The following is a 15,029-nucleotide window of genomic DNA, read 5'->3' on the forward strand; positions in this document are numbered from 1 at the left end:
CAATCGTTAGTAAACTTCATATTGGGGCTCTCCTTTGACATGGAACTTTTTATGTTGTTTCTATCTGATTTTATTGTGCATTGTTCAGGTGGCGCTGATGACTATGTACTATGAAATAAAGGAAGATATAAACGTGCTTGGCGTCAGTTCCACATACGTACTCATCAACAGACTCGACACTGAAATACTGGTAATCAGTCACCAGTTGCTTAACAACAATTAATTGATAGTTGCGTAATACTGTTCTTTTTTTTTAATATTTATATTTACTTATCAGATATATTTACAATGCATAGGTATCGGCTATGGCAGTGCCAAACGAGGCGGACGAAGTTGCTGTTCTGCGTCCCAAAACATTTAAAGTTATTTCACCGACTAAAGATGGCAGGTTAGTTGTGGAACGTATTTGATGATTTCTTATTGTTAAGTCGTGCATTCTTTGCCAATAAAATAAAAAATATATAATCTATACTATTATATAAAGCTGAAGAGTTTGTTTGTTTGAACGCGCTAATCTCAGAAACTACCGGTTCAAACTGAAAAAAAATGTTGTGTTGGATAGCCCTTTGTTCGTGGAGTGTTATAGGCTATATATCATCACGCTATACCCAATAGGAGCGGAGCAGTAATGGCTAATCTCAGGAACTACTGGTTCGAACTGAAAAATTCTTTTTGTGTTGATAGCCCTTTGTGGAGTGCTATAGGCTATATATCATATCGCTATACCCAATAGGAGCAGAGCAGTAATGGCCAATCTCAGGAACTACCGGTTCGAACTGAAAAAATATTTTTGTGTTAGATAGCCCTTTGTTCGTGGAGTACTATTGGCTATATATCATCACGCTATGACCAATAGAAGCGGAGCAGTAATGAAACATGTTGCAAAAATGGGGAAAATTTATTAGTTTAGAGAGCTTCTGTTGCGTGCGCTGCGTAAACGGTTAAAGTTATGCAACAATAGTTTATGACGGGATTGTTCCTCTTAAAAAGTTCTACAAAAATATATTATACTTCAAAGTCTCCCACTGCATCTGTCTGCCTGAACGTGTTAAACTGAAAAACTACCCAACGTATTAGGATAAAATTTGTTATGGAGTCAGTTTGAGACCCTGGCTCCCGGGAAAATATATAGCGTGACTTTTATAACGGAAAACTTTAGCACGAAAAACTTTATAACGCGGGCGGAGCCGCGTCAAAAGCTAGTAAATATATATGTAACAAAAGCATAGTTGTGTTTTTAACGTCTTCCTTTCTCGTATAATGAAGGAATATGAAATTTATTGTAAAAAAGACATTTTATTTCCATAGGATGTTTAATTATAATAATTATTGAATGACTCAATAATAAGTATATAATGGGTAGTGGAGTGATAGTTTATAACTGTGTCAGCATCCATGGCACGTCATTGTGTCGTTTCTGGCTGCGCGGGCGCTGGCGCGGCGGTGACCCGGCGGAGTTGCGCACGTACTTGTGCCTGGCGCTACCCGCGGGTGCGTACCCGGCGAGCGCGCCCGTGCCCGTGAGTCTCGGCACTGCGCCCGTGCGGAGAGCGCTGGCGTTGCTTGATCACAACAATGTCTCTGTGAGTAAATACCAGTGAATTATATTGTCATTTAATTCACAAGACAAGAGATTCTCAACCAATTCGCACTAGGTCAGCGTATTATACTAAGGTTTAATCCATCTCAGTAGTAGAGGAGGCCCGTGCCCAACAGTGGGACAGTATATAATAAAAAGAGATAAGATTCTATTTGAAGAATGGATTATTAAAATCCTATATATGTCATATATATAAATCCAGAAATGCAAAAAAGACAATATAATTTTTTTTGTGATGTACTTGCATATTTTAGTAATAAATTGAGTATTAAATGATTCAGCTCATATATGTATATCATCATGTTACCAATAGGTGCCAGTTGTAGTGACACAAGTGAAGCACGAATGCCGATGGTTGATAGCGGTGAACAAGGACACTTGCCCGCAGTTTGTTGTGCACAACCGTTCGCGTGGCTCTCTTGTAGTCGGGCAACCGTTACACATAAACGATGAACCATCTACATCCGCTATTTTGGTGAGTATTGGTTAATCTCGCCAAATTGATTCTTTTAAGTGATGGTAATGGCGCAATCCGAAATTATGAGTACAACTATGTGTAGTATATATAATACAATATTCCTGCTAGAAAAGTCAATAAATACCTACCGCTTCATGTCGCTCCCTTGACGCTAGTAATAAAAAGCAATCTATATGTTAAATTAAAACTTGGGTTACCCGTATACCAAATTCCTTTTTCGCTATTCTGCTTAGTTTCGTATTTCGCTATCCACGCCGCACTTGAGAAAGTCACTTTCTATAGGTCAATATAACCAAAAATACGTGCTACCTGGAAGTTAGAAAATGTTCACTGTCTGCTAGGACAATGCCAAAAACATATTTATCGATTATAGATAATGAAAAAAGAGTTTGGAGACTTCCTTGGCCATTCAAAATCGCACTGCGTTTCATGTAGATTTTGTCTGAGATTGGCAATTGTGAATAGAATGTTACTGTAATAAATAACTAATAAGCCACTTCTACAGGCCACAACCGAGTGTTCTGGCACGAAATGGTGGTGTGTGGTGCATCCGGGCGCGGTGACGCACTATTCGAGCCCGGCGCACTGTCAGCGGTTCCCGCCGCCGTCGCACGCCGCGCCCGCCGCCACGCACGTCCCTTTTCTCACATTCTCCAAGGCTAGGGGTGAGTTACTAGTGATGTAGATTGTTATCGAAAATGAAATATGTGCAAAAAAATCACCAAATACAATGTGACTCGACTCAAATGAGTTCTCACTCAAATTTTAATTAATTCATATTTTCTGCGCTCATATTGGCAATATAAACTTACATGTTGCTTCAGTCCCATCGTACCTTATTTAAAGAAGATTTGGATATGTGATTATAAAGTAATTATTCCATTGTATAATTATATACGATGATAAATGTGAAAACTATGTATTCTTACTCTTATATAAATTCGGGCCTTCGCAGTAATACTAACAATTGATTTGTTTCAGAAAAAAGCGATCCCGATTGGTGCCAGCCAGTTGCGGTGACCGACGGCGAGCAATTAGTGCAACTCAGTGGCGGAGATACGATTAAAATGCGCGTGCGCACTCACCCCCACTCCACGCATATCGCGCTACACGACGTCGATGAGGTGACTTTATTTCATTATGTGGCATAAGCATCACAATAAAATATTAGTTACTTATAAAAACACAACATAGCGAATCTTTATCCATATATGAATGCAATAATCGCGACAGCATCGAATAACTCCAAGAAAAATTATTGAGAACCCTTAACGTCTTCGGGTATTTCATGTTGGGCACGTCTGGGTTTAATAGCTCCCTCATACATGATAATAAAAAACAATGGTCTTTCTCAGCACGATATATCTGCTAGCGACATCCGACGGCGACTCTTTGGTGCTGTTTCTTCGGACTATTCGATGCAATCATTTTTGGATGATGTAAGTGAAAGTTCAGTATTAATGAAACAATTTTTACTGAATGAGACGGTATAGTACTTTGGTGAGTTCACATATTTTTATAATAGTAAACACGGATTAATATAAACATATAGGCAGGGAGTTTCCCGTATGCAGCTAACCTCGATAACCGGAAAACTATAGAAACGTTTTTCTCATTTCTTAGCAAACCCCACCGACGTCCATCAACTTAGAACGAACCGGCGCTGACGAGAAACGTAAGTTAACATTTTTTTTATGTTCAAATGATTATAATTAATGTAAGATACCGATTACTCTTTATAATTTGCACAATGTTATGATTATATTCTTAAGTATGGACTAATCTCACACAGTTTAGACACATCATCTCACATTAGAACCAACAGTTGGCATACATCATGTGAGAAGTATTTATACCAATATTCTTTTCTAGTGATTTGTGCAATGTATTTAACAGAAGTTTATCCTAGATCTACACAATCACATTTGACAATTTTATGAATATAACGATTGCTATGAACAGTTTTGAAGCGGTCAGTGAACATCGAGGCAGGAGCTCACGGCGGCTCTGAGGAATTGGCGGGACTAGCGAAGCCGGCGCGGGTCTCTCCAACTGGGACTTCGCTTGCTGGCGACTCCGAGAGCACGAAGAACGCAGAGTCCACGGTGCTGTTGTACCCAGACACTACCGATTCGACTGGTATTATTGAAACGTTATTGCTAGCGCATTGCGGTTTGTTGTCAAAATTTAAAGTGACAACCAATTTTACGATTTTTTTTTAGTGGATGATGGTTTGTTCTCAGTGCTACAAGATGATTCCCAGGAAACTACTGCGGCTGAGCCAAAGGATACAGAGTCGACGGAGGACAATTCTTACGTGATCCATCAAGAAGTCCATGACCCTGGTAATAAATTAATTGAATATAAATAATATATAAGAAGATTTTTAATAAGATATGGTTTTTTGTTTTTTGCATTATGTACTATTGTATATTTTTTAGTTTATACATATTGGAATATTGTTTTATCTAATAAAATAATTTAATTCAATTTTATTTGGGTTAATGTTAGTAAAAAAATGATGGTTTAAAACTAAGAAGCGTTCTCCAGACTTATTAAAGCATACAAATAGTTCCTTACGCTAAACTTGTCGGCTTAATATAATATTTCTTACTAATACATTCGTGTTAGACTGGAAGGAGACGGGTGCGATGTGGAGAGTGAGCGAGCGGCTGCGGTGCGTACTGACTGGCGTCATGGTTTCCCTCGCCTCCTCTACGGATGCTCTCCCGTTACTAGCACTTCATGTTGACCGTGCTGCGCTGTTAGTGCTCACTGATAACAAAGTAAGTCGTAGAAAATATTATGAAAGAATAATTGCTAGTGGTAAGATACTTATATCTTGTATACCCCAGATAGCCAAGCATTGAAACCCGTCGTAGTACCCGTGCCCGTCGTACGTACATAAGTGCTTTACGTCCGTGATCAGCCTGTGTATATACAAACAGCTCGCCATAATATTATCGACTGCTAAGGGATAATCGCCTCTCGTCAGTCGATTCTATCCGGACCACGCTCGACTCACCATTAAGTGCAGTGGAGCCACTTTGTCGTGCACGTATTAAAAGTATTTTTCACAAATTATTACTACTTTAATTTAGGCAACATTGAATAGATTTGGTAAATCTATTCAATGATCTTCCCGCCTCTACATTTATGTAATACTAGCTTTTGCCCGCGGCTCCGCCCGCGTTATAAAGTTTTTCGGGCTAAAGTTTTCCGTTATAAAAGTCACGCTATATATTTTCCCGGGAGCCTATGTTCTTCCCAGGATCTCAAACTGTCTTCATACCAAATTTTATCCTAATACGTTGGGTAGTTTTTGAGTTTAACACGTTCGGGCAGACCGATGCAGCGGGGGACTTTGTTTTATGATATATTTTTGTAGAACTTTTTAAGAGGAACAATCCCGTCATACATTATTGTTGCATAACTTTAACCGTTTACGCAGCGCACGCAACAGAAGCTCTCAAAACTAATAAATTGTCCCCGTTTTTGCATCATGTTTCATTACTGCTCCGCTCCTATTGGGTATAGCGTGACGATATATAACCTATAGCACTCCAGGAACAAAGGGCTATCCAACACAAAAATATTTTTCAGTTCGAACCGGTAGTTCCTGAGATTAGCGATTACTGCTCCGCTCCTATTGGGCATAGCGTGATGATATATAGCCTATAGCACTCCACGAACAAAGGGCTATCCAACGCAAAAAGAAATTTTCAGTTTGGACTGGTAGTTCCTGAGATTAGCGCGTTCAAACAAACAAACAAACAAACAAACAAACAAACAAACAAACTCTTCAGCTTTATATAATTTATTATGTAATATAAAAACTTACTCATCATATAAAACGTTTTATTTGTTATTAATCAAAATTACGTAATACATTCAATAGAGAACGAAGACAATAGTATCGATAGCAGACGTGCAAATAGACAACATGCAGTACGAGTCGGGGCAGTATGACTTCCCGGTGGTGGCCAGCACTCGCGCCGAGCGGTCGGTGCGCCACCACGCACCGTCGTTGTGGACCATGTTTGCTGAGAGAAACGCGTTCGCGACGAGGCACGCCGACGCGAGGCTGCTGCTGCGTCTGCAATACGACAAATGGAACGTTGTCAACTATAGATATAGAGGTAAGTTGTGTACACCTACCATTCAATACAACATAATAGACTTTGCTCCTGTTTCAAAGATTAGACATGTATTATTAATAGACAAAAGGTATCAAAAACATAACCCTAGTTGACTTCGAATTTTCAAGTTGTTGTTAACTTTTAATTAGCTTGACTTTGAAGTGTAAATTATGTTTATTTATGTAGAGCTGTCGGAGATAGAAATTCGCGTTGGCCCATTGGCGGTGTATGTGGAGGACGCGTACGTGACTGCGCTAGTGGAACTGTCTCGGCTGGCGTTCCCGGCGGCTGCGGCGAGTGACGCGGCTGTCCCGCTTGCTGAAGAGCGCTCTCTCGTGTCGCCGGTGCGCATGCGCTCGCTGCTCGTACATCCCCTCGATCTTACGCTCACGCTGCACACCGCTGTAAGTTTTTCACACCAATATGCATAAATGTAGTTAACTATTTACATTTATCAAAACTAGCTTTTGCCCGCGGCCCTGCCGCCGTGAAAGGGTTTTCCGGGATAAAAGTTCCGCTATATATTTTCCCTGGATAAAAAGTAGCCTATGTCCTTCCCAGAGTCTCAAACTATTTCCATACAGAATTTCATCGAAATTCGTGGGGTACTTTTCGATTTTATCTAAATAGCTAAACTCGACTAAATAATCTGTACTTACAGATTAGGTTTTGCCCACAGCTTCATTATCGTGAATTGAAAAATTAGATTACACACAAATTTCCATAATTTCCTACTGAAGCAAATTACTGAGATAAAAAGTAACGTATTCATAAACTATGGTTTACCGTACATAATATGTAAATCCTAAAGAAAATTACTAATATATTTCTTCTGATACAGGTGCGCATGTATATTGCGCTGGATCAGAGTCCTTTACGGCTGAGCGCGTTCAAACTGCACGATTTAATGACTTCGACGGAGCGGTTGACGCATGCGCTCACTGTACACTACCTATCTGCTGCAATACTCGGTGCTGGTGAGTGCGTTTGGTCTAAACCACTAGGCTTATATTTTTATACGTTAGTTGTGTAGCGATATACGCATATTAGTTGGAAATCGTTAAATGCATAGCTCTTATCACTATAAAAATGTAATAATAATTAACATAAGTAAGATACTTTCGTAAGGTTGGGTCGTGGGTGGTCTGGAGCTGCTAGGGGCGCCGGGCGCACTAGCGGCCCGCGTGGGCAGCGCGACAGGCGGCGTGCGCGGCGTCGCGTCCGCCGCCGCGGCCGCGCTGCTGCGCTCGCTGAGCGCGTGGGCCGGCTCGCTCGCCCGCAACCTGGACCTGCTGGCCGGCGACGAGGAGCACGCGAGACGAGCCGCTGCTGCCCGCAGGAGGCCCCCGCCCAGTCTAATGGCCGGATTGGTTGCCGGTATCACCAACTTTGCTATTAATATATTAGGCAAGTTATCACTTTTTATGTTCTTACTGCTTTTTTTTGTTTCCGCTAATACAGTAATCTATACTTCTATACTATTATATAAAGCTGAAGAGTTTGTTTGTTTGAACGCGCTAATCTCCAGGAACTACCGGTTCGAACTGAAAAAATCTTTTTGTGTTGATAGCCCTTTGTGGAGTGCTATAGGCTATATATCATATCGCTATACCCAATAGGAGCAGAGCAGTAATGGCCAATCTCAGGAACTACCGGTTCGAACTAAAAAAATCTTTTTGTGTTAGATAGCCCTTTGTTCGTGGAGTACTATTGGCTATATATCATCACGCTATGACCAATAGGAGCGGAGCAGTAATGAAACATGTTGCAAAAACGGGAAAAAAATATTAGTTTTGAGGGCTTCTGTGCGTGCACTGCGTAAACGGTCAAAAATTATGCAACAATAATGTATGACGGGATTGTTCCTCTTAAAAAGTTCTACAAAAATATATTATACTCCAAAGTCCCCCGCTGCATCTGTCTGCCTGAACGTGTTAAACTGAAAAACTACCCAACGTATTAGGATAAAATTTGATATGGAGACAGTTTGAGACCCTGGGAAGAACATAGGCTCCCGGGAAAATATATAACGTGACTTTTATAACGGAAAACTTTAGCCCGAAAATCATTATAACGCGGGCGGAGCCGCGGGCAAAAGCTAGTCATTATATAAGTATAATATGATAAGTACTAATTTTGTGAAAGGGAGGCGATAATTGCTCTGGACTCACTGTTCTCTAGACCCTAGTAATCACCTGTTTAGTTTCCCTAAATAATTTTTTGAAACCCGCGTGTGACACGGTTCCGTAACAATCATGGGTGCATCTAAATCTCCTTCAAACAGATCTTGAGCCGTAACGTGGATCGTCAGTAGACGTCAGTCTAATACACATAGAAAATTTAATTATCATATCTCCAATAAATACGACTGTTGTATTAAGAAAAGTTTGCAAAATATCATATTCAATAATATATTGCATGAAATCTTATACCGTAAAGAACATAATCCGTTAAAAATACACTCAATATAAATTGTCACAATTTGCCATTAGGTGCAGTAGGCGGACTCGCTCATCACCCCTTGGTAGGGGTAGCGGTAGGCGAGACTGAGAGTGGCGCCGCCGCCCTGCGCCGCGGGCTGCTCGGAGCCCTGACAAAGCCGCTGAGCGCCACTGCCGACCTGGTCGCGTACGCAGGACACGGCCTTCTCAGCCAGACTGGGTGGGATCCTGTGCCTCAGGTTTGTTTTTATTATTATCTCACAAAAAAAATGTTACATCTAAGTGAATACTTTATTCTTTACCAGCGGCCCCGATAGACGTTCTGCCTCTGAAAATGAGGTAAAATCTTAGGACCCGAGTACAGCACTACCTACTGGTTCAAATTGTAAATCTAAACCATCCCGGGATCTACCTGAAAACATATAATAAATATCATTAAATCGATCCCATGGTTTAGGAGGAATTCTAAAAATATTTGTTTTTATATTAATCCAAAAATAAAAACAAAACAGCTTTCTTCTAAATTCACATTCATTAAATGCGCGAATTTCTTAATTTGTTTTGCCATAAGAATCTTCTACAAAACATAAAAAATGGGAAATAAAGATAAATGATATCGGTTAAGTAGTTTTCATGTTTTGGCGTAACCAGGGCAAATAAAGATTAATTTTTATATATTATATAGTTCGTTTACCCATAAATCAAACCGAGATGTAAAGTGAGCTTAAGATACTTTTATGGAGCGATTAGCGAACATGTTTTCGTACACATATCCGTGTAAAACACAAGAATATCTAATGCAACAACTATCTGTATAATATGTGATTATTTATGTAATATTACGACAGCCTCGATGCACGCGACCGATCACTGAGGAGAGCTCTAGCGGCTGGCGTCGAGACTGTGTGCGCTGGACCTTCCGGCTCGCCGAGCTGACCGCGCTCGCTGGCTTCGAGGTGCTGCTCGACAATGCGCCGCTGCAGCTACTACTTACGCATAAGGTCAGTATAATTGATTAGATATAAAGGGGTTGTTTCACAATTTTCAAGTAAATTTTATTAGACAGTCATCGTATTAAAACTTTGATGCAGTACATACTCATTTTATTTTAATTTATTTATGAGCGTAGATTAGACTCTGAGTTTCATATTTGGTTAGCTTATATATTTATGTGATGACTAGAATTTACTCAGAAGTTGTGAAACAGGCCCTTATAGTAGGATAATATCAAAATGTCATTGTAATAATAATATTTTTACTCTTAACCTAATACTGAAAAATACAAGAATGATATTATAGTATACAAATATGATGTACCAAATAAAGATGGTTGATAATCTCTGGATAACATAGTAATTCGGTAAAGTGTATAATACTATTCTATTTTTATTCAGTTCCTGGTTGTTGCGGATCCTGAATCGGAGCGCATTGTGGAAATGATAGACCTGCGCTTCTGTACACTGGGATCGTACCAAGGGCCTGTTATTGAGGTAAATCATCTAGAAATATCATTGAAGTAAACAAGTCTGTACAACCCATATGAATATACACGCTTTCACTTGTTCCTTGTGTTATTGTTTATCATGGTATAGAGTCAAGTGCAAGTCTTAAGCCGTACAAGTCGTGGCTTGTTGGAAGTTAAATATGTTTTAATATTGCCACAATAATCAATATTAGTATTGCATATATTAATTGAAGCATTAATTGCAACCAATTGCTTTAAAACAGGCTGAACAAGATGTACGAAATCGTATGTATTCAAAAGTAGGTCACAAAGTGCACACGATTTATAAAATATCTATAATAATGTGCGTAACCCATGGCTGCATTAAAAATGACCCATTTACCTTTTTTATATACGCGTTATGTTGTCAACATGTAAATTACTTATGTTTTGCAGTTATTAGTTACGCAGCGACGGCAGTCGAAAATGGCGGAAGCGAGAGCGGTCGATGACGACGACGAATACCAAGTATGTAACAAAATTCGATACCTTCCGATATCAGCGGTGTATTATATATTGTCCCACAGCTTGGCCTGGGCCTCTTCTGCTATTGAGAGGGTTAAGTATTCGGTAGTCCACCACATTAGCCTAGTGTGAGTAACAGATTTCAAATACCTTCAATATTTTTATGGAGAACTTCTCAGCTATGCAGGGTTCTTTACGATATTTTCATGCGAAGAAGCGATAAGTCGCAACATAAGTTATAACATTTTATTTGCAAAATGTGCATTATAGATAAGTGCGGCTGCGATGGCGCGTGTGGCGCGGTACACCGGCGCGGAGGGGTCGAGCAGCAACGCGGAGGCGCGCGTGCTCTCGCTGCTGCCGCTGCCGGGCCGCTCGCACGCGCTGCACGCCGCCCTCGCCGCCGCGCTGCATCACAACGCGGACTCGCATTTCGCACTACTGTAAAACCACGACTAAATTATATATAACAACTTAGTCTATTTTCATTAAGGTGCGCCCGGGATGTGCACACCGAAGAGGCTAGTTAGAGGTTATGTTTACGTTCTTGTAGATTTCTAAGTAGACCTTCGAATTATTCGTGATCAGCAGTAGCTTGCTGTGGTCTAGGGGGACAGGAAACACTTGCATCATATGGACGATTAGCTCGTCTGCCTTGCATCGCAGATACTAACAAAAACATAAGGATGTGCTCAAAACAATATTCAAATACTAAAAGTGTGTTAACCAATACAAATAAATCAATACTACTGTGATTATCACCAATACAATAAAAAAATCTAGCTGATGAATGTATTAACATGATGTGTGTTAATACATTCAGAATGGATGTAACGGATGTGGGAAAGTATGGTTATCAATAGTGCATTATTTTTTTGTGTTTTACATGAAACTATTAAAGATATTTAACGACTATTTTACCTAAAATATACGAGTTACCTGGAGTTATTTTGAATATACCTAACCATTCTATATTATCTTATTTCATTTTTAAAGTGTTTAATGCAAATAATAAATGAAAATATCGATTAATCGAGCCAAAATAATGTTTATAATTGACATTTTAATATAAGTCAATTAAATTATATAATCATAATTATGTTTAGCATGTAAAGATGATTTACGTTAATTAATTTTTTTTCAGAATCATCTAACCGAAAATAGATTGAGATAGTTCATTTTCAAATTTCGTCTCCTTCCTTAATTTTACATACCCTAATTAGGATCGGATTGGAGCTTATTCCAATGCGGAAACTGCGCAAACGCATATTCAAAAAAACAATTGGTGTAGTTTTTAAGACCAGTCATCTGCCTGACGCCGACAACCCGGATGTAACAGAAAAAAGGCCTTTTTGAGAACTATCTACATTACCCGTTTAATATGATAACAGTCTTATAAAATTTTCTTGAAGCTTCTGAGACGGCTCTAAATTAGCCTAATCTTACAAATGTGGGGCATAAAAATGTAGTAAGATAGTTCGACGCGGAGAGTATAGTATTATTGAACAAGTGGTAGAATCGCTAGTGTTGTATTATATTTATTAAATTATGAACGAGATCTATTTAAATATTTTTTTTTATTCAGATTTATATAATACTTACATTAATCGTGACAATATTGATTTTCCACTTTTATTATTTAGTTATAAGGGATGAAATTTCAATTACGCATATTTTCGTGTGCCAAAATATGTGGTCTTCCAGAGTGCTATTAAAAAAAAAACAATTTTGTACGCCTTATGTATGGCCAAAATAAATTGAAAATATATTATTTTGTATTATTAACCATTACTGTCAAACTTAATAAAGTAGCACAATATAAACACTAAATAAGATGCAATATATAGCATTATCAGCAAATAAAAGTTCATCAGGTATGTATGATTCTCAAACACTTATACTTTCGTTATTATAATAATAAAGTATTTAAATTTCATCCCGCGTTTTTATGCGTTTTTGGATATTTTTGTTAATAAGTATATTAATAAACTGCAGGGAAATGGTACATATATAATATAATGGTATAATTCCATGTTAACAAACGACACAATTTTTGGCGTCACTCACAAAATAAGAAAGAGGCGGAGACACTAAAAGATATGTTTTTTGTTTGCTACCCTAACCGATGATATCGGACGTTTCTGGAAATAATCGGCTGCCTGGCAGGAGTCGCACGTAGTTAAAAATTCTCTAAAATTGTATTCTTTAATTATTACGAATATAATGATTAATACGGCAAAAAGTGTTTTACAATTTAATAATAAATTTTTACGTGCGTTTTATTTGCAGTATCGAGTCAGTATAAATAATGTCAAGTTGTATTGAAAACAACGAATATTTTACGTCTAAATTCACAGCTTAGCCCTACAATAATGTAGGAATTCATTCAAAGTAGTTTATTGTGCTACTTGTTTGGTCGTCTACTAAAGTAGAACTTGCAAATTAAAATTTACTTTGTATATGTATTCAAATAATTCTGTTTAAATTTAATATTCACATGATTTTACGTATTAAGTACGTCTAAGTTATTGATTTAAGCATTATTTATACCGGTTCGGAGTTATAATATCCTTTCACTGGGAGATAGAAAATAATGACAAATATTTATTACATTTTAACAATAAATATTTGACATTATTTTCTACCAAAATCATGCGTAAACATATTAAAAACGTTGCTTAAATTAATGTGACAATAAAACCTATTTCATGGTTTTCGTAATAAACAGTAGTGTTATAATTACAAATTAACTCCATTCAATCCGCGCAGAGGCGACATTATATATAAACGTTTTCCTTCCAGATGGGAAAATGTTTACATCAAATTAAAACAAAGTACTTATTTAAAAAAAATATGTGAAATGATGTTATGTTTAGTGGGTGCGGGAAAACATTCGCAAACTAGTCAGAATTACCATGCGTCCTTCACATGCAAGAACGTGCTTTATTGTTGTAAAAGTATATATATCAACTATTTATACCTATAAAGGGGTTTGTTTTTCAAAATACCCAGGCAACATTGCAAAATTGAGCGGTAAAAATCTAAGGTCCGTATAATAAGAGTATGATTATAATTATAATAGTAACCACTTTATAATTGAAATGCAGCTAATTATTCGGTTTTCTTGACTGCTAGTTTCTAGATACCGAGTGTACCATAACTCTTAGTCACTTTTAATTATATAATATAGTATATATCGACGTATATATCCCCACAGCTATAACAACATAGTCACACGCTGTACTATATGCCTATATTATAATCGATGTATATAATAAACCTACCATTATAATAAGTACGTAACATGCAATTGCGTAAGTTATTTAAATGTCAAAGGTACAAGAATGTTTTTATTCCGACTTTTTAGGGTTACAAGTGTGATAACTAAAATAAATTACTTATTGTATGTACGGTAAATAAAATCTCCTTTTTTATTGTGTATATAGTTTTGAGGTGACGTCAATAGTGTAATGCCGTCTCACGTCAATAGTGTAATGCCGTCTCACCATAAAAGTAATCACAATTAGCTTTTAAAAATTTACAGCAAATCATTTACTTCATAATATTTAAAATTTTCAGAATTAGTCTTATCCTAAAAAAAATAATTCCAATAATCGTTAAAAGAAAACATGATACTTATGTGATAAGATAGATCGATGGTATAACCGGAATGAAATTAAATTCTGAAGACTGAAGCAAGCTATAGAAATGTATGCCACACTTTCAGAAATGGCAACTTCTACTTGTAATTTATTTTGTAAACATTTTGCTGTTTGAAAAATAAAGACATTTAATGTTTGTGATATACCTATTTCTAGAAAATTAGATATCATTTCTAGTTATTAAAATATACCAAGAATTGTATGAATTCAGAATTAGTTATGCGATTTATTATAAAAATAAATAAAATGACGAAACACTGGCTTTTATTTAATGGGGCTTACCTTGAATCGTTTAATTATCAATGAGATTTTAAATAAAATATAATAAGACAATCGTTTCAGTAAACTAATAGCTTTTTATGCACCTTGTGAGTCATCGGAGATTTAACTTACAATAGCTTTATCAAAATGTGGTGTAGAAGTAAAATAATTGTAAATGTACTGAATTTTTATTAAAAAAAATGCATTTTAAGTGATTCCTCGACAACTTATATAACATTTATTATGTTAAAATTGTTTCAATCTGCATTAGTTGTTTGGGCTGGCTCGATCGGAGTATATCGGTGCAGACTGTTTCGCCCTTATCGAGCCCAATTTGGTTGTCAACGAATGGGGTTCTCACAGTCTGGCGATACAAGTCAGCAGATTGGGATGAACGGCGCGAATTATTTGCATTCTATCCATGGAGGCAGCTCTGCTTCTCTTCCAGCAACTTGGATAACCGCTCGGGCATAGTGAAA

At 37.5% G+C, this 15,029-nt stretch overlaps 1 protein-coding gene across 2 annotated transcripts in view; it reads left to right on the top strand.

Annotated features, from left to right (window-relative positions):
• LOC115449429 overlaps window positions 1-14,544 on the top strand; it is a 55,652-nt gene extending 41,108 nt beyond the window's left edge. The window contains exons 21-40 of one of the 2 annotated variants that reach the window (XM_037443918.1): window positions 89-190; window positions 297-388; window positions 1,391-1,583; window positions 1,914-2,075; window positions 2,584-2,743; window positions 3,060-3,202; window positions 3,434-3,517; window positions 3,702-3,753; window positions 4,041-4,217; window positions 4,301-4,423; window positions 4,710-4,864; window positions 5,977-6,217; window positions 6,404-6,621; window positions 7,059-7,194; window positions 7,346-7,624; window positions 8,710-8,897; window positions 9,507-9,659; window positions 10,053-10,148; window positions 10,559-10,630; window positions 10,898-14,544. In XM_037443918.1, coding sequence (XP_037299815.1) covers window positions 89-190; window positions 297-388; window positions 1,391-1,583; window positions 1,914-2,075; window positions 2,584-2,743; window positions 3,060-3,202; window positions 3,434-3,517; window positions 3,702-3,753; window positions 4,041-4,217; window positions 4,301-4,423; window positions 4,710-4,864; window positions 5,977-6,217; window positions 6,404-6,621; window positions 7,059-7,194; window positions 7,346-7,624; window positions 8,710-8,897; window positions 9,507-9,659; window positions 10,053-10,148; window positions 10,559-10,630; window positions 10,898-11,074 — 3,003 coding nt within the window. In that variant the 3' untranslated portion in view covers window positions 11,075-14,544. The remainder of the gene's footprint in view (window positions 1-88; window positions 191-296; window positions 389-1,390; window positions 1,584-1,913; window positions 2,076-2,583; window positions 2,744-3,059; window positions 3,203-3,433; window positions 3,518-3,701; window positions 3,754-4,040; window positions 4,218-4,300; window positions 4,424-4,709; window positions 4,865-5,976; window positions 6,218-6,403; window positions 6,622-7,058; window positions 7,195-7,345; window positions 7,625-8,709; window positions 8,898-9,506; window positions 9,660-10,052; window positions 10,149-10,558; window positions 10,631-10,897) is intronic. The other variant, XM_037443919.1, reaches the window with a different exon arrangement.
• The last annotated feature ends 485 nt before the right edge of the window (window positions 14,545-15,029 follow it).

This window comes from Manduca sexta, chromosome 27 (assembly GCF_014839805.1).
Source record: "Manduca sexta isolate Smith_Timp_Sample1 chromosome 27, JHU_Msex_v1.0, whole genome shotgun sequence".
In the NCBI taxonomy this organism is placed as follows: domain Eukaryota; kingdom Metazoa; phylum Arthropoda; class Insecta; order Lepidoptera; family Sphingidae; genus Manduca; species Manduca sexta.